The following is a 20,277-nucleotide window of genomic DNA, read 5'->3' as shown; positions in this document are numbered from 1 at the left end:
TGGCGGGGCAAGAACAAAACTTCTTAAAAATATTTGGCAAACATACTATTTCATAAACCCATCTGATATCACGTGTGTGTATATATATATGCATCTATACATACACACAAACACATAAGCATAGTTAGTAAGTATAAAAGAGAGAGTTCTGGTATGTTACCATGCTTATTTATCCACATCCCTGCTGGTAATTTGGTTCTGTATGAATTTCTTATAACCGGGTGGAATTCTTTTCTTGGGATTATTTAAAAGTGTCCGTTGCTTCACTTCTGTTTTGGCCTTCCATTAAGCAGAGGGGTAAGAGGAAGAAAAGGACAGACTCTGGTCAAGCACTGACCATTTCTGGTAACCATCAGAAACAAAATTTGTCCACACAGAAGAGACTGTACCTTTATTACAGATACTGTGGCAGCAAGTCTCACTGTGAATCAGTCATAAAACAGGTGGAAGAAAAACAGCTGCAGATTCTTAACTTGTGTAACGGAGCTGCTCGCTCATAAACACAGGAGATGAGGCGCTTGTTTGGATTGTGCCAGAATAAATTTGGAATTATTTTATTTACTCAGTTAATTTTGAAATTATCTTCAAAAGGACAGGAAGAAAGAAACAAACTTGAATAGATAAGCAAAAAAAAAAAAACACACCACCCAAAACCAACCTCTGACAACTTTTTCATCATTGTACAAAGTAGAGTAGTCCAACATGTATTAAAACTGATGTTTCTCTTAAAACTTGATTAAAATATTAAATCATGGTTCCATTTCCATGGAACCTTTTTCTGTGGAGAAGGATTTGTAATGGCACTGGTAAATTCACTCTCTAGATGGATAAGGTTTATCTGGTACAAACCAGAACGGCTTCAGGACACGATTATGTATTGGTATAACAGATGTACTTCCATTGATTAAAATTAAACATGCAGACTGCTCTGGATTTTATGAGTCACCCAGTTCAATAAGAAGTATTAAAGGAAAAATAAATCTTGTTAGTAACTGGTTACATACTATAATTTGGGCAAGTCTTCCTGCCAGGCCTTAAAATGTACCATATTCAGCTGTCTTCTGTTGACTGGTCTCTTAAGATAGTCTCTCCCAAAATAGTACTTTTGCCTCAGCCATTCCAGTAATGCCTAGCATCTTAGCTGCAAGTATTTAAAAGAAAGGAAAACTATTGGAAGTTTGAATTCAAACTCAAAGGGTTTTTTTTCTGTTTTATTTTACAGAGGTTTTATCCCAATACTGTAATTTAATTGATAGGGAATAGGATCTGTTAACTAATGTCGGTGCCTGAGTAATATGTATTCTGAAAATACTAGAAATTAAACAGTTAAAGCTGTTGACTAATTGCTCTATGACGGGTTCCAAGGATAGGACCCAGAAAAACCCTGTAGTGTCTTGGCTTTAGAAAAGCCCTCCACAGCTTTAAAACTGTAAATGGAGTTCATAGGCTGCTTATAATTAGGAATCATGAAATACAGCTCTAGTACATTCCCCCAGCTTGTTCAACTAATGTGGGTTTCTTACACACGTACTGGTATTGATTTCTTCCACTGGGCTACCTAAAGTTCTGCAACAGGCAACTCTCTTGATTTAGTAACGTATGCCAAGCCTTTTAGTTACCTCCCTGTAGTCCCCACCAATACATGTAATTGAAATGGGTCAGTCAGTGTCTCAAGTCCTCGAGTTCTACTTAAATAAAACAAGCTAGCATGTTCCTTTTAAAATTAAACAAAAAAATAGGTTTTATTTTGACACAACTGATGTGGTAAGTCCTTCAGTATATAACCTTCAGGTGGTTTTTGCAGGGATACTACAGTATGAGGGAAAAACAATTATTTTGTTGGTGTGCCACATTAGGTCTCTTCTTCCATACATACCTGTACTGTGGGTACAGAAGAAGCATATGCATAAAGCAAAAGAAGGCGCAATTTTTAATTGTCCTGTATGCACAAGAGACACATGGCCTAGTGACCTTGAACATTAAAATGTAGCTGAGACATTCTTATTTGTAATTCCATCTCTTTCAGTACCTTTAGGGAAGTAATTTGCTCAGTTTTTGACTCATTTTTTTCTTATCAGAAAAATGAAGATAATAGCCACCTACCCACCAGATGTTAAAAGAAACATTTTTGAAGGTTAAAGTGCTCTGTCATTTCTAATCAAAATTCTTTCTTTAAGTGTTCTTACTTATCCAGAGTCTCACAGGCTATGTTACAGCTTCACCAGGACGGTGCACTTAGCTTCTGCTGGTCAGCAAGAGGCTGCTGCAGTCTGTTCTTAAAGAGAAAGATCTTGCCTAGAAAGCATCCCCCTCAGAGTAAATCAAACAAACAGCTGTGCACATAAGTACTGATTTTACTAAAGTGCTTGGTATCTGAAGTAAAACTTAGAAGGCCCAAAACTATCCCATAATCATCCGACAAATCCCGAAGCAACATTACCAGCTAGGTCAACTGACCCATGATGTAAGGCTTAGGTAGGGAGGAATGATGCCCCCTGAATTTTGTTGGTGAAAGTCTAAATTCTTCATAGGAAGAAGTGGGGGAAAAACCATCACACCAATTGCTGCATCAGAGATGGAAGGAGAAAAAGGATATTAAATGTTGTTGTCAAACTGCCTGAAAAGATTCTTTCCAGGAACTAGAGGGGATTTTTCCCCCCTTACAAACTAAGTAAATAAAATATTACCTAAAGGAAAATGCCACCTGTAGTCTGAAATACCATATCTAAGGTGTAAGAAAGTGTTAAAGCTAGGTACTGGGACTTGAGACTACCTGGTTCTCTGCTAGAGTTCTCTACTAGGTTGCTGTGGGCCTTCTAAGGAAATAGCATAGAGATCAGTGTGCATCAGTTTTCAGAAAAGTTAAAAGAATTATATTAGTCTGTGTCAGGGGCTTTTGATATTAAGTATTTCTGGCCTTGGAGGAAAGTTTCAAGAGCTGAAAAACTATATTTATGGATATTCTAATCACTAAGGTATAGTATTTTCTTCAGTAGGATTTTAAAAGGAATACGTTTATTTAAGTGTATCTTTATATGTATTGAAATGAAAATGTTTACCTGCAGAGGTGTTCAGGGCTGTTAAATGTTCCTGAGTTGCTGAAAGCTGCTCAACTCTGTGCATAAGTGGTGTATGGGGGGTCCGGCCATGTTGTGAATAAGCTGGAACAGGGAATGTCGTGTAAGTCTTTGAACCCCCAAAAAAGGGGAAGGGTAGAAGTGTACGTCCCTCGAAGTGATTGTTTTCCTTTATGGTATAAATACAGCTTCTGAATTGAGCTCTATTTCCCTTTGGTTAGAAGAAGAATTACTCTTGACATAGATAGCAAGCGGCTACAGGAATAGACGACTTGCATGGAGCAGAATGTGTAATTTAAGAGACCTTGGACATAAGGTGTAAATGGCAGATAAAGACATAAATTTCATTTAGGTTTAAAAGAAATAGAGCTGCTTCTTTCCAGTGATTTGGCCAGCAAGTCTAGCTGCTGTCAGACTGTGGATCAATATGGCGCAACCTCTAGAAAGCTATTTAAACCCAAGGCATAAATAATATAATTCCAGCCAAACCTGGAATCATATTCAGCATGTGATGATTTGAAGTCAAAATACGTGCAGGATCCAGGAGAACAGTTAGTATTAATACAACATGTACAGTATGTTAGTATAGACCCTTTCATTATTCTTTCCAGTTCTTTATTAGTAGCCTTATCTTTCCTGCGTTTTCATTGGGCTAAACAAAATGATACACATACATTATTGAATAACTCGGCATTGCTTGCTATTTTAATTAAATTACTGGGTACACTTTGGCTTTTAATTAAATCCTCAGCTTCTGGGAGACGTGTAATAGCTCAGGTGGGCTTGGTGTAGAGAGAATTCTAGAAGTATTAATACCTATCTAGCTCCTTTGAAAACGCCAGGCACACTGCACCAAGGCCATGAATGGATGCTAGGATAGCTGTCATCCACCTGCCCTCTCTCAGGAGACTTTCTTTTTTTAAAGATTTTACACTACTCTCAAATCTAAATGTTCTGGGCAGGAAATATATAAATCCTTACATGCTGGTATAGCCTATGGAAAATCTTGCAAGAGTGCTACCATTTGCAAGTGTTACCTTTATGGTTTACCTCTACTTTATTAGGTGTCTACTCTTAGATACTAGGATGCCTTTTTGGCATAATTCTACGGGTTTTTTTACTGCATGCCCTGTTCTTTGGATTCATTCTCCCGCACCCTACAGGATATAACCTTGTGAAACCAGGAATGTGATATGGGAGATGCAGTGTTGTTTCCGTGTGTTCTCGGCCCTGCAAACACGGCAGTGAATGTTCCTTTGACAAGTGTAGTGGCAGTATTAATTGCTCCTGAATATATCATTGCAAAATCGCATGATTATTCCAAAAAGCAAACTCTCTTCACCTACCTAAAGGCTAAACTTTTAATTTTGAACCTAGCTTTTCCTCTCCCTCAAGTTAGTTCATACATTGGTGTTCACTGTCTGGCACTGCTGATGATGATGCAAGTTGTTGGGAGCAAAACGGTTCCTTTGAAAATTCTCGTATTACACTTTACCTGGTTTGCCTTTGTGCTTCAACAATTGCAACAAGTCTTTTGGAGAAAAATGTTTCTTTCAGTTATAAAGTATGTGACAAATTAGAATGCTAATTTCTGTGAAGTTGCATCTATCACCGTATATGAACCGGGATGATACCCCAGTTCTGTACACATTCCACAGCAGTAGTAACCCACCGCTTGTGCTAGCCGGTAAGTCAGCTTGTGGGGTCACAGCTACTGCTTGTCCCTGACTGCTGTGGATTGCAACTTAGGCAAAAAATTGAGGACAGTGTATAAGGTTGGAAGGGGAGCCTATAGGTGAAATGTGTAGTCAGTGACTTCAGAGGTATAAAGCAGTTTAGAAATTAGTGTTGCATGCTGTATCCGTGGGAGTAATCACGTACCGTTAGACTGTCTCCAATAGATGTTGGTTTGCCTTAACTCATGAATCCACAGTGGGGTAAAGAAGTTATAATGTGAAAGGAGTTACTCCAATATGCATGTGTTCTGTAGAGCAAGGAAAATATTTGGTCCAAACCAAAAGATTTAACAACCGTTATTTTGTGGTATATGGCAGAACTGAGAGATGATCCTGACTGAGACCTGCAGCATGTAGGAAGACCTGACTTACAGCAAACTTTCTTTAATTGCGGTTAACTGTTACAAAGCAGGTATGCTGTATTTATTGCTTTGATTCATTGAGGATTCTTGGAAATTCAGAAATAATTTCCTGAAGACCTCAGTTCTGTTCCTGAAGGTGCTCCATACTTCAATGGAGTTGGTATTCACTAGAGCAAAAGCATGATTTGAATCTAGGAGAGTGCCATATCTTAATTTTTCTGACTCCAAATACACTGTCTTCAGAGAAACAGGAGGAAACTTTCTTCATTATGAGAATGGTGAGGCACTGGAACAGGTTTCCCAGAGAAACTGTGGATGCCCCCTCCCTGGAAGTGTTCAAGGCCAGGTTGGGTGGGACTTCGAGCAACCTGGTCTAGCAGAAGGTGTCCCTGATCGTGGCAGGGGGGTTGGAACTAGATGACCTTTAAAGTTCCTTCCAATGCAAAAGCATTCTATAATTCTATGAGACTGTTTCTTCTGAGTTCTTCTTCTTAGTTCCAAAGTCAAGGAGTAGAATAATGTCTTACGTAGAACCTCCTTAAGAATTGTTGATTCAAAGAATTTATTAACAAAAAAAAAACCCTAAAAAATCATCATGTGCTCTGTCCTCAAGTGATATAAATTCTCTGTTCAAAATTTGTCACACTTACCATAGGAAAAAATAGTTTGACAGCCTTTTGTGTAAGTAGTGCGATAAATAGAGAGTGAATTTGAAATAGGCACAAACTGGGATAAAAGGTAGTTTGTTTGCAGAGTCTCCACAGTGCAAAACTGCATTTCTTGTGTGGTCCCTAAAGCAGCTTCCCAGGCTTACGATCTTCAGGAAGATGGAGAGAAGACACCTGGAAACACAGGTTTTACGTGACAAAACTTGGAAATAACAATTATTTGCCTTGTAGTCTAAAGAATTCTTGCAGAGTCATTAACCATACCTGTCCAGCGGCTGTTACAAGATTATGATGATGTCATCTTTCTCTTGTATATGTTTTCTTCCATTCATTTCCTGGGCAGGTTTTTTTCACTAATTGCTTTTTTGTCTCTAATGCATGCTCACACACGTTCCTTTACTGTCTTTGTGGTAGACAGCAAAACAGAGCAAGAAGGGGCAGGGCAGGGATCTTTGTTCCCTTATTTTCTCCTGAGCATAAACCCAGCAGTAGAAATACAAAACAAATCTGCAGCATCTCATAAGCATTCTGAGTCTCAGACATAAAGTTTTATGTAGCATCACAGATGTCATGGAGCTGTGTGCTTCCAGCGTGAAACCTGAGATTCTGACTGACTTAAGAGCAGGGTGGAAGTCCCAGGTGCACATCCAGTCCCGGGGACAGATTGGCAGATTAAAAGAATTTTTAAGGTGTCTTATACCCTCTTCTCTTTTCCTCTTTTTGATTCAGTTATTCATCGTTTTGGCAGTCATGAGTAAGTATAGATGATCTACATAAAGAAGAAAATATTGAAAGACAAGTTGCAGTGACCATAGCAAATGATTGGAAAAATAAGTTCATAAGATATGTATACTTATTCCTACTGTGTTTTTCCTGAATCTTTTGCAGCTATGCTGTTTGTTGAGGAATGTGGAGTTGAAATGCCTCAAAAAGTCAATTTTTAAGATAGTGTGCATTAATATGCAGAGATTTCTAACTTTGAGGACTTAGAAGTTCATGTTCCCTATCCGCTTTTCTTGGAGTGGAAATGATAGAAAGGGTTGCCTCAAGCTTTGTTTTGTGGAGCTTTAATAAATGCATCTATTTGGTTAAAAAGCTTCACCATGGTGTGGCTTACTCCCTTTTTCCCTTGGGAAGGAATGACAAGATTCCTAGCAAAGTTATTCTGAGCTACTTAGCACTTCATCGAAGTTCATGACATCTTGCAAAGCTGGGAAAGGGAAACAGGAGAAGAGTTTAGCTTGCTCATTTCCAAAAGCCTGTTGGGATTTGGTTTAGTTTGGTTTTGTGAAACGTCAGTAAAATTGGATGTTCCTTGAGTTGTGTAATGAAAGCTGGCAATGCCAATGCAGAGCACTCCCCACAGAAGACAAAGGAGAGATAATTAGAGTATATGCAAGAATGGAGCGGTCTAGAAGAAGGATAATACAAGGTATCAGCACCCTTGAATATTTTTACACTGTAACATAGCAGTGCATACAAGTGAACTAGAAGTTTTGCTAGGCTGGACTATAGGACACTTTTACTTCCTTCCATTGCTGGATGTTCTTTTTGAACAATTGCCAAAATATATGGGGAACAAGCTAGATTATATTGAAATCCAGAGAGCAAGTGTTTTCTGAGGTACTTGATGCCTTTAGGTCTTTAGGATCTTGGCTTTGTATTTTAGTAGCTATTTGTTTTACATTCATTTCTTACTTCTTCCATGTCTCGAAAAAAGAAAAAAAAGATTTCCTTCCCACGCTTATTTTAAAATAGCTTTATTGTTAGTATCATTTACACCACATTAAGTCATATTTCCAGTTGGAAGGGATGGGGGAGATGCATAAATGTTATTTTGGGGATTACTAGACTCCTTTGGGGAATGGTGTCCAATTATCCTGAACAGTGCTGCAACAGCATGTATCGCTGCATGAGCTAATCTTCTCTGCGGGTTAATCTGCCTGGTTTTGCTGTGTTGCATGATATCCTGAAGATCTGTTTGCCTTTTAACGATATGTTAAAAACTGTTCTTGCACAGAAATCTGCATATAGACTCACACATACCTCGCTAGATAATACACCTTCGGTAAAGAATTTTTGCAGCACCTTCATCTCTTAAGGTTGCAAGGTATTTTTAAGTTCTCTTTGAACCTCTTGCTGATTAGAATTTCAAATTAACAAGAAAGGTAAAATTTCTTGTGAAGCATGTGAAGAAGCCAAAGCATACAGCACAGAATTCTTCATAGGAAAAAAACTACGCCATTATTAAGACTACTTTTGAATAGGTGTTGTAGGGGGGATCCATACAAGTTGTTTATTAAATAAAATTTGGAAATGGCTGCAAATTATGGCAGTTTTGAACTTCTACCTTTTGACTTGGGAATGAAAATTATAAATAGCAGTACTAGTGGGCAGGTAAGATGCTGTTAAAGTGTCAGAAAGCTCTGATTTTATATGGTAATTGTGGCAGCATGCAACTACTTTTTAGGTAATACCCATCAAGATGTTTTAAATAGGGATGCTTTTAAATGTGTTTTAAGCCATTTTTTAAATGTGTAAGCTGTATAAATATTTAATAAGCTTGTTTGGCACTTTCACCACTTTTCAAAACATGCTCACAAACAAAACAAAACAAACAAATCTGTCTTCCTTTCACAGCTTTCTGAATGTCTTGTCAGTGAGACTGGGACCAGAATCGGGGGGGGGGGGGGGGGGGGGGGAGAAAAAGGAACTTCCTTTCTATTAAGATGCTATTTGTGTAACAGGAGTTGTTACATTTATTGTATATCTTACATAATAGCATGAGGTTCTCCAGCAGTACATCAGAAAAGTCTGGAACTACTCCATGCCTCGCCAAGGACATCCACTAAAGTAGTCCCACCACTGTGCTGTGCTTCTCCGTTGGTGGTTTGTAGTAGTCCAGTTATTGGGCATTTGAGCTGTGTTCTAGAAAGTCTGACCGCCTTCTGTTGAGTTACCAAAGAGAAAAAAGAAACTTAAAATCAGGGATGCTCCAAAATTATAATTTGGCTTTTGTGTTGTGGATTATTATGCCATTTAGTTGAATTGTTTCTGATGCTTCACATATTTTGTTGGTATTTTAGCAGCTTACTGCTTTCGGAATTTGAAGACAGAAAGTTAACAATTAAACGTAGGTTTTAGTTGAAATATTTTCTTATTGTTACTCCATACTCCCATCAAGCCAGTGCTCTTGAAGGTAACAATAAGGAAAATGCAGTCATTTTTCATCAGCATCCACACAGAGGGAACTGTAGGTCTTTGGTATTCTCTGGCCTTGAATATGGAAGATTCTTTTGTTTTCTGTCCTCTCCAATTGCCTTTTCCCAGCAGATTCCTCAGGAATGATGAAATCAACTTTACAGTTGCTTGTGTGTAATCTTAAACTTCCTTTGAATGATGCTGAGGGTTTTTTCTGCATGTCCTATGCAAAAGACTCATCAGTATGGGTACAGGTAAGGCAGAGATGATACACTGCTTTATGGCTTTAGCCATTTGTGCTCTGGTAATGAAAGGGAAGTAAATTTTTGATGATACATTGTGAAGTAGTTGCTGGGGTGCTTGGAGCAGCTCAAAGGTTTTGAGGCACTACATAATGTTTTTCCAAGACATCAGAGGCATTAGAGGCCTGAGGAGTAGGTCATAGTTTACTTCTAACATCAGAAAACAATTGCAATGCTATGAGATGTATTATTACATTTACTAGACTGAAGTCTTCTCTGCTTGGAGTGGAAGTCTGGCATCTTTCTGGGTGATGACTAGGGTAAGCTAACTGTAGCTGGCAGATGGATTCCCTTTTCCAATGCTCTTTCCCTTAGTAGAAAGTTACTTATTTTGCCTTTTAGTTACAGTGTGCTAGAAGACGCATTTCTGCAGTGAAATCCTTTAGGGGAGACAACCTGTATTTGATATCTTCCCATAATGAACTTAACAGTAAATACACCACAAGAGTTCATTAATCTACCTTGCTTTATAATCATAAAAGCAGAGATCTCAGGAGAAAAGGTTTCACCTCTAAATCTGGATTGGTTTTAAGGATCAAAATAGAAGTACATATATTGGCCTTCCGCCCCAGTGCACATAAGTTAAGAATGGAACTGTTGTACAAACTACTGGTCTTTATACAACATGAAGCATTTATGCACATGCAGACCACAGAATGTCCACTCCGATTTCCAGACTGGTGAAGAAACAAGGAGTGAACACAGCAGTAATAACTTGATTTAATATATCCACTCTGAACTAATGAAAAAATGTTCAGAACTACTGTTACTCCACTAGCTACTATATAACAGTATTCAAGTATTTCAAATTTTAAATAAAACCTACAAAAATACAACTTCCGATCTTTGAAGTGACTTTTGCATGTGGATCAATGGGACTAAAGATCTTGAGTCTCTTTTGGAAGTGAGACTTCCAGAAGATCCCTATTGCTAATTCAACAAGAATAAACCCCTTCCATAAGAACAGCCAATATATGAAACTATATTTAGTAATGTTCAAAATGTGCTTGGGCATTCTTTTGTTAGGTACTGTCAGTTCTAATTAGCAGTGTGTATTTAGATAGATATATGAATAACAGGTTTAGATCATTTAGTTGCTGAAATTAGAAATTATTTTCCCATAGTCTGGGAAAATGAAAATCATCTGCCATTCTCTGTGGACAGTTATTGAAATTATGTTCAAGAATGCATGAGGAAATACTTGACAAACAGAAAAAATAAATAATACATTTCATCTGGGTTAAAAATAGCATACAGTACAGCTCTTTCTGCATGAAAGCAGGTGCTCTAAAAAGCACTAAAAGGTGTTCAAAAAATAAAGATATGGCAAAGCACAGAACAGATTGTTTTGTGGGGTGGCAAAGTAGAAAGGAACATCATGAAGTTACACTGGTCTAAAAAGGCAGGAGGCTTTGTCGAAGGTGAGGAGATGGGGCAATTGGAAGGTCATGTTCAAAAGTGATAAATCATGTTGTATATGTATTTTCTTAGTTTTATAGAATTGTCAAAAGGGTCTTGCTGAAGCTGTTTAGAAGACTGTATACATGTTCAAGATCTCTTTCAGATAACATTAAATAGCATTTCTACATATGCTTGTTAACCATGTGGAGAGAGGATCTGTAAAACCATCAGGGTTTAAAACCATTTTTTACCTACAAGGGACTGAAACGACTTCAGCCCAGTCCATATCTGCAGGGTTTCTTGAATCTGCTTCTTACACATCTATTGCAGATAAGAAGACAAACTTGATTTTTGAGCTCATCTAGTCAGATATTTAAATATATTCTTGTGCCTACTGTGGATGTTGGTTCAGTAATTTGAAGTCTTATTTCAAGAAATAAGGGAAGCTTCCAGTCCCATGCTTTCTGTAAGAGAGAACTGAGTGAAAAGCCGGTTCAGTATTGGAACTATAGTCCAATGATGTTTTCATTTTAACAATCAGACCTTGAATTTTTGGTACCTAAAGAAAGATATTTGTCACACTTGAGTGTGGTATGACCCAGATTGACATTGAAGTAGAGGCAGTGATCACAAGGGGCGAGATATATATCAGTTCAATCTGCATCTTTCCATCCATATTTCTGAACCACATATACCAATACAGAAAACTTGTCTTTTCCGCTTTGTTCCTAGAACTGGGTTTCAAAGCCAGCCACAATAATAGAGATATCTTTTCATAGCTGGTGCTATTGAAACAAAGAGCAAAGATAAATCAGTTTCTCTTCACGCTGTTTTTTTTTAAGAAATTCCATGTGTGATACTTTTTCCCTTTCTGTTTTCTTAACAATCACTAACATAAAGGTAGCCTGTTGTTGTCTCCTACAATTGGTACAATTTATAGTCTAGGAGCTTGATATACTTGACATTTTTGTGTGTGTATACACACACGCACATGCATGCACAAACACACGCTCTCTCAATTATTTACTCATTTTTATCCTTCTCTCTCTCAAATATCATTTTGTGGTTTTAATATCTTTTGAGCATTCAAGGAGCAGCAGTAATGTAAAACATTCAGTGAGAGGCAGGGTGATCCTCTTTCCACCATCAGTCAGGAAAAATACTGCAGCATAGGCGATATCATACCTTGTTTCATATACGGTGGACTACATAAACCCTGTAACTGTGTGACTCATTTCGCTGTTATATCATCCGAATACTACTTATATCACTATGTAACATTCATTTTAGAGGTAGGAAGTGTGAGGTAATTTCTTTACTGTTATAAAGTCTTAAGGCCAAATCAGAAAAAACTCATTTTCTTTGTAGACTAGAAAGAGGTGGCTACTGAAGATGCCCTCCTCACCTGTAGGAAGAAGTATTGCCATGTGTTTCTGAATCACATGCTCCCCGGAAAACTGAATAACACAGAGACAAATGACACCAAGCTGAGCGGTGCGGTTGACATGCCTGAGGGATGGGATGCCATCTGGCATGATGGGAACTGGACAAGCTTGAGAAGTGGGCCTGTGAGAACCTCATGAGGTTCAACAAGGCCAAGTTGCAGGGTCCTGCAGCTTGGTCGGGACAACCCCCGGTATCAATATAGGCTGGGGGATGAAGGGACTGAGAGCAGCCATGCCGAGGACGATGTGATGGTGCTGGTGGATGAAAAGCTGGACCTGACCTGACAATGTGCACTCGCAGTCCAGAAAGCCAACTATGTCTGGGCTGCATGAAAAGAAGCATGGCCAGCAGGTCGGGGGAGGTGATTCTGCCGCTCTGCTCTGGTGAGACCCCACCTGGAGTGCTGCGTCCAGCTCTGGAGCCCCCAGCACAGGAATGACATGGACCTGTTGGTCCAGAGTGGGTCCAGTGATCTGAGGGCTGGAGCAACTCTCCTATGAGGACAGTCTGAGAGAGTTAGGGTTGTTCAGCCTTGAGAAGAGAAGGCTCTGGGGACACCTTATTGCAGCCTTTCAGTACTTGAAGGGGCTTATTGGAAAGATGGGGACAAACTTTTTATCAGGGCCTGTAGCAATAGGACAAGGGGTAATGGTTTTAAACTGGAGGGTAGATTTAGACTAGATATAAGGAAGGAATTTTTTATAGTGAGGGTGGTGAAACACTGGAGCAGGTTGCCCAGAGAGGTGGTAGATGCCCCATCCCTGGAAAAATTCAAGGTCACGTTGGACAGGGCTCTGAGCAACCTGATCTAGTTGAAGATGTCCCTGCTCACTGCAGGGGGGCTAGACTAGATGACCTCTAAAGGTCCCTTCCAACCCAAGGCATTCTATGATTCTGTGAAAGCCTCTAAGGCAGGGCAATAACCTACATCTTTTCAGCTACAGTGCAAGATGATGCCCATGTCCCCGTGACAAATACCTGTTCATCTTCCATGCTTAGCATCAGAACAGTTCATGAGGAGAAGCTTCTGAAAACTTGGAATAGTAGTGGAGCAGTGAGCTCTCCCACAGTTGCTGCCAACTTGGGGGCTGGCAGTAAGGAGGAAGCAAGGTGCTTAGACTTAACAGTTCTGACTTGAATGCCTGCTTGGGAGCTAAAACCACAGGCATGATTTTTGGAAGTGACAACCAACTCCACATAAAATAGCAAAGATTTCAGTGAAGGTGATGAGCTTTTTTTCAAATGTTACTTTTGTTACTGTCTGGACATACCTACTTTAGACGATTTTGGGGTCTTCCTCTGTAATATGAGAGGATGCAAAAAAAGCCCCAAAACCTAATGACTTGAGCTCTGATACTGTGTTGATAAATACTTGAGAAAATGTGGTAAATAATTAGTTATTTATTAATACCTTTAAGGAAGATAAGTAAAAACTTAAAGCTGGCATTAATTGTTGGGAACTGAGTAATCGCCCAGTAAGTGACATTTCACTTCTGATTCAGGTAAGATTCTGCCACTTTAACCAAGTCCCTAACTATATGGTTTTTTTTCTCCCTTTCCGCGGCAGGTTATGTGTTCTGTATGTTACATCGCCTGCCTGAACAACATGACTGCACATTTGACCACATGGGACGTGGGCGTGAGGAAGCCATTATGAAAATGGTGAAACTGGATCGGAAAGTAGGGAGATCTTGCCAACGCATTGGCGAAGGATGTTCCTGAGTGCAAGACTGCAACCAAATGCTGTTCTCTTAGTTCACTAATGTTAGCCTTATTTAGGACAAAGTCAGCCAGACACCTTGTACTAGGCAAGTTTCAGACTACAGCCAATCAGTTTCCTTTCTTTAGCCAGCCGTCCTGGTACTGTAGTTTAGGGGTTGATGGTGGTTGAAATTGATTTCTGGCTGGTTACTAAGGTGCCTGCTAGCCACCGTATAAAAATAAAACATGAAGAAATATTATTTTTGAGCATGGCTAGTGGATTTAAACAAAACAAGAAAAATCCAAAGGCTTCTGTTATTGCTGGAGTCACTCTAAAAGCCTTACGCTGGAAACATTCCAGCTGCAGAGTTAAAACAAATAGTTGTATAGAACCTGGTGTAAAAGTTTGCTATGCACATGGCTTTTGGACAAACTGTTTAATGTGCAGCCTTTCACCTCTTCACTGCTAGTGAATCCTGAGGAGGTGAAATACTACTAAGAGCAGCAACTGCAGCTGCTTTAAGCCCCGAAGACCTGACTGGTCACTCGTGCCTTCATTGCGTGTGGCTTTTGAGTTAGGCAGTGTCACCAGCATCAGGGATTCTGCTGGGGTAGGAACATCTTTCTGGTTCTTCCCAGGAAGCAAAAAAGAAAGGGGGGACAGAGATTCTTATGAAAAATTTTTATATCTATCGTACTATAAAGAACCTATCAGGGTTTGGTTTTATTTTTCTTTCTTCTCAGTTAAATTATGATCTCACTTTAGAGCCAACTCCATCCCAGAGCAGTAAATGGTGCATACTTTTTACATGGCATCCAGAGAGATTCTACGAGTTGCGTGAACAGATTCCACATACCTTGAGCAGTGCAGCCATTCCCACCGGCCGAAACCTGATTGGCTCTTGTTTGCCTTTTGCTAAGTGCAGGTATCTGATAATTGATCAAATAAGGCTAATTCACAGCACAGTAGCCATGGCTGGATTCTACAGACTGACTTCCTGTAGCTAGACTTATATATTGGGGAAAAAAAAGGACATTTTGTAGCAAACGGAATTCAGTAACAGTATTGGGGAACAACCAGTAAAAACACCCTTTATCAGATTGAGTTTGTGTTCCTCGTTTCCGGAGTGTCAATGAGATAATCAAACGGGCTATATCAGCCCTCTTTCTATGCAGCTGAACGCTCTCATGAAAATCTCTGCCCGCATCTATTGCAAAGCAAGTATAGCAAGTGAATGTGAAAAGCATTATGTGGAGTAGAATGTTTTGGATCTGTTTAGACCTATGGTTCTGCATTACGGTATGTCATGTTGAGCTGAGCGGAACTGAATTGCACCAGTCTTGTCAGTTTGGAAACAAAAAAGCAAACATAATAATCGGCATGTCTCCTGCTGCACACAGGGTTCATGCAGGTAAAAAGGATTTGTACCGATGTGGCCCAGCTTAATCCTGAGTGAATTTAGCTTCTCAGTCTATTAGTAAGGTCTTAACAATCAGGTGAATTTGTAAGAAAACCTGAGGGAGGGAAAGATTTTGTCTCGTCTTCAAATACTGGGCAGATACAAAACATCAGAGGGGTGAAGTAACGTGTCTCTTGAAAAACCCCAGCGTTTGGGAGTAAGCTTGTGTGAGTCATCCTTCATTCTGCTTGTTACAGGTAACTAACTCCTTAGAGGCCAAGTTATATTGTTACTTTGTAGACAGCTATAGGAGCATTTAACAAGGGGACAACTAATTAAAAAAAAAAAAAAAAGAGAAGAATATATATATATGTCTCTCCACACACATACTCAGCATCTGACTGTATTAGTGTTAATTAACCACAAAGCAAATCAGAAATGTCCATCATTATAAAAATGCAAGTTATCCAAAAGGCAAGCTGTTCTTTTTATTATCGTTATTATTCAAAATTATTAAACCAGCAGCAAAATCTTCTGTAACATGCTGCATTTTCAGGAAATGGTCCTGGTGATAGGGACTGTCCAAGGATATTATTTATGTTTGCCGTGAGGAGTTCAAAAAAAAATACATGGATTTTGGCAGCTGCTGTGATATGCACTTTCTTTTCCTACAAAATCCTGTCATACTATTTGATGGGCATTCTGATTGATACACAAGACTATTCTGCATTAATCCTGAAGATGCTATTTTGTTCCTCCTTAAAATTCTCCTTAATCTCGTTACAAGTGCACAGATGGTTTCAAGGTGGCTCTTGAGAGAACACTACTTAAAGTTGATGTGAATTATGGACAATGTTCACTTTAAACAAAAAAGTTGGGGAGGGGGTTGTTCCTTTGCAGTATCTGTTCTGTGAAGTTTGTTAAACGTAAAGAAAGCTTAAGTTCTTGTATCTTAAAAGAAGATCTTATTTAACCCTTTTGTGTTCTAGATTTACTTACACATGTAGCCTAGAGCTCAGTTTTAGTTTAACATTGTGAAAATATTAAAAGAATCTTGTAACTTTATTCTTTTTCCTCCTGCTAAAAAAAATTAAACCGATCAGATTAAAGTTTGAATTCCTTTCTGCCTATTCCAACAGGTCTTGCTATTTTGCACCATTTCTGCTGCAAGTTCATATAAGAAATATGAATGGGGACAATACCAACATTAGGCCAGTAACTTCAAGCTGAATTTACAATTGGCGGAAGGTGGAGAGTATTTTTTGCCCGTTTGGATGGGGAGGATAATATTTCTGCTGGGTTCAAGTTCAGTGATTTATTTTGTAAGCAAATCTGGCTAAATCTACTGCAGCCTGAGTGTTGGTCAATTTAATTTTTAGGTTAGATACAGTAATTAAATGAACAAGATGTTCATACTCTGAAGTCAGATGCGTATGTGCCTATGTGCACTGTATCATTGGCCTCAAAGTTTTAAAATATCTTAAATGTTCTTTAATGGATTTTGGCAACTTCTGCACGTAGAGTAGCTATATTCCAAATCATAATGGGCTGTAGTCATAATGGATATGTAGAGGAATAACTATTGTTTCTTAATCATTTAGATGCTAGAAACACAAGGCTAATTAAAAACAATGGCCTGTATTAAAGGGAGAGAGAATATCAAGGTGATTATTTAAAAATAATTTTGAAGATTATTTGGAATTGAAATTGTGCCTGATTCATGGGACGTACACACCTATTTTTTCCTGAAATTACTATGGTACTTTCAGTTATAAAACTGTGCATGATTCTTGAACAAGATGGCTGTGTTATAGTAAAGGTAAGTTAAGTAAAACAGCCCTGCCTTTTCATCAAGTTTCAAACCTATAGCCAGGTGCAAGCCAAGGCTTCAAGGACAAATAAGAATTGCCCCTGAAGGTTGCTGTGCCGGAGCCTGTCCTTAATTGCACTGGTTTCTGTTTTGAAGCATTTTAATGTTTTGAGTGGAAGCAATGTAACTGTAAAATGAGGTGCTTGAGAACATGAACTACTCTTCAGTAGTGCACAGGGAACACCCTGAAAAGAGTCCTGGTAGAATTATAGTGGTCCAAAAGTAATATTATCTGCATGAAAGGTGATGAATACGTTCAAAACTTGAATTTTGCACGACTTTCTTCTTTGAACAAATAGCGATCCCCTGGCCTCTTGAACAAAATGCCCTGTTTATATTTAACTTTGTACTCATTGTGGTATTCAGTTCATTCTACAATCATAGCAGTTCCTTCTGTGACTGTGCTACAACTTATATATAAATCTCTAAGGGATAAAAGCTTTTTTTAAAAAAATCTTAAAATGACTATTTCAGTACAAAGACTCACCAGGGAAGAAAACTGATACTAATGATGTCATAAAAATACAGGCCTTATAATAGATTCCAAGATATGTATCAGTGGAATAATTGACAGCACCTATGCTCAGAGTTGATGTGTACACAGTTAAGTGCCCAGACAAATGAATTAAAATTTCTTTGTTGTAGTATAGTTACTGAAATTGTCAGTCATCAGTGGAACAGCAAAGAGAAGGTCTAATTGAAGTAATCCCTTAATGTCACAAAGAGATTGTAGCCAATTCACACTGGAAATAATTTTGTATGCTCCTGGGAACTTTTATACCTAGAAAACAAATGGCAACATTTAAGACAACACTAGTTAAATTGAACTGTATTTATTGGCACCAGATGTTTATTTCATCACTCAAATACCTGATTAGAATTCTGCACACAGAACAAGACCAACGTAAGCAGTAGTAAGCTGTGGTTCACAAAAGCTGATGTGGCAGGAGCTGCTATATAAGGATACAGTTCTAGTGTAACCAGTTCATAATCTTACACTTAGCTGAGGCTGTGCCTATACATACTTTGCTACACAAAGACCACACTGGAAAAAAAATGCATAAGATTAAACTGTTCAAAAGTATTCACAGTGCACATTTTACATGGCGAACTTGTGCAATAGCAGGCTTTCTCTCTCACTATCCGCAGCTTTTCCAGGAGAACAAACTTCAATGCTGCTGGAAAGAGCCACTCTTAAATAACAGTTCTCAAAGACATCAGTGAGAAGGACATATTTTTCTTTCTCTTCCTAGTCTTCCTTCATTTTTCCTTTTTGTTGAGGCAGTCAGCATGTGCAGCTGGGCAATTGAAAGTAATTCTGCTTGAATGTTGCTCTTTTTGGCTTTTCAGCACTCGCCACAGGGAAAAAAAAAGTACTTTGTTCTTCTTGCAAGCCTCTGCACGTTAGTTTAAGCAGATTAAAATATGGATGTTGGTCTATATCTGCGATGATAACCTTGTGTATTTTACTACAGTGAGGGGCTGTTTCATCAACTAACTAAAACTTAATGCAGACATGATTTACTCATTCTGGATGTTAGGCTATGGGTTTTTTGAACTTCAATTCTGTGTTGTTCATATACACCTTCCTATTATAAATTCTGCATGCCTCATCTTCCACTCTGAAGTTGAGTCAGGAGGAAAGATGGCATGAAAGCAGGAGGCAGAGGATGCAAACTGACAAGTGCTTAGGGATCACATCCACCTTCCTCTTCAATAGCTCAGATCATAAAATGGTAAAGAGGCAAATACTCACTTGCCAAACAGCACCCCCTTTCTGGACTTGGTATTACAGAAGACTGTTTCCTTTATCTTTGAGAATATACCTGTGTAGAGTTTGTCTGAATCAATTTTGCAACATATATTATATGCAAAGAAATTAAGCAGGACTGTCATAATGAGAAGACTTTTTGATGGATTATTTAGTAATAACTACATATTTTGCTACAGGACCTTCCTGTTTTGCAATATGCTGGTATTTTCTTTGGAAGAAAAACAAGCAGAACTTTATAAGACTAACTGTAAACAATTTCAAATTCAATACATGCATCTGAAGCATTAGGAAAACATTACTGAAATTATATACAGTTTTTAAAGATGATGACTACATCCTCTAACAAAAGGGTTTAGTTCTTCAGATAGTAGCAAGTGTTGATGACAATGGTTTAACCATAAGCAGAATGTTCCTTTCTGCTAGATTTGTGCAAAGCTAATAACATGCAATAGGATGCTGTGAGTTAATAACTTGTAGCATGGTACAGTGACTGTGTAAATACTGACAATAAAATTACAGAGACCTACTCATGTCTGTCGGCTCTCCCTTCACACGGAAGGACAGAAGATGGCACCCACTATTTCTTTGTTTAGTCCCTTTCAACTATTTTCTGAATTGCAGAAGACACTTTCCTCCCCTTTACCAAGCATGCTCAGGGAGGATGGGAAACCACATTGTAAACAGAATTCTAACCTCTTAACCTCTTCAGGGATTTGAAAAAAAAAAAAAAAGGTGACATTGCTGAACGCAAAGTGTTGAAGCCATCCTCTGTATCAGAGATGCAGCCACAGACAGAGCTCTTTTTAGGGTTCTCAGAACACTTGAAAATGGTGCCCTTTTTTTTCTTCTCTGCTTTAATTGTTAAGGGTCTTTTTGACAAAGTAGCAATCCTTAAAAAAAAAAAAGGCAAAAAGGCATGGCATTGTATCATCTCTTGAAAGGAAGGCCTGTATCATTAGCACTTCTGCATTAAAAAAGCTAAATGAAAGGTTCATTGTTAACTCATGAAATGCTTAGTCTAGGCTCTCTCTACTCTTCAAAGGAGCAAACAAATGCAAGACTTGTAGAGGATGGAGAAGAGAACCTGAGCCCTCTGCTAGAGAAGCTAAATTCAGAGTTCATTCTAGCAATAGTTTGTAGTTTTTTTTCCCCTCCTCCTTCTGCTGTGTTTAAAGTATACCACATTTGCTTTAGATTCCTGAAAGCTTTAGCTAGACCAGTCTCTGGAAACTTTTCACACACTACATTTAGCAGCAGCATGAGGAAGATTATGAGCTCCAAGAATTAGTTAAAATTTAAGTTAACCTCTGTTGGCTTCCACAACTGTTCTTGTCTACAC

The 20,277-nt window shown here is 38.6% G+C and overlaps 1 protein-coding gene across 1 annotated transcript in view; it reads left to right on the top strand.

The window, feature by feature from the left end:
• ZFAND3 (zinc finger AN1-type containing 3) overlaps positions 1-16,430 on the top strand; it is a 141,271-nt gene extending 124,841 nt beyond the window's left edge. The window contains 1 exon segment of the mRNA XM_075089146.1: positions 13,761-16,430. Coding sequence (XP_074945247.1) covers positions 13,761-13,915 — 155 coding nt within the window. The 3' untranslated portion in view covers positions 13,916-16,430.
• The last annotated feature ends 3,847 nt before the right edge of the window (positions 16,431-20,277 follow it).

This window comes from Phalacrocorax aristotelis, chromosome 3, assembly GCF_949628215.1.
Source record: "Phalacrocorax aristotelis chromosome 3, bGulAri2.1, whole genome shotgun sequence".
Taxonomy (NCBI): Eukaryota; Metazoa; Chordata; class Aves; order Suliformes; family Phalacrocoracidae; genus Phalacrocorax; species Phalacrocorax aristotelis.
The sequence above is the reverse complement of the archived record's forward strand: the minus strand, read 5'-3'. Positions and strand labels throughout refer to the sequence as shown.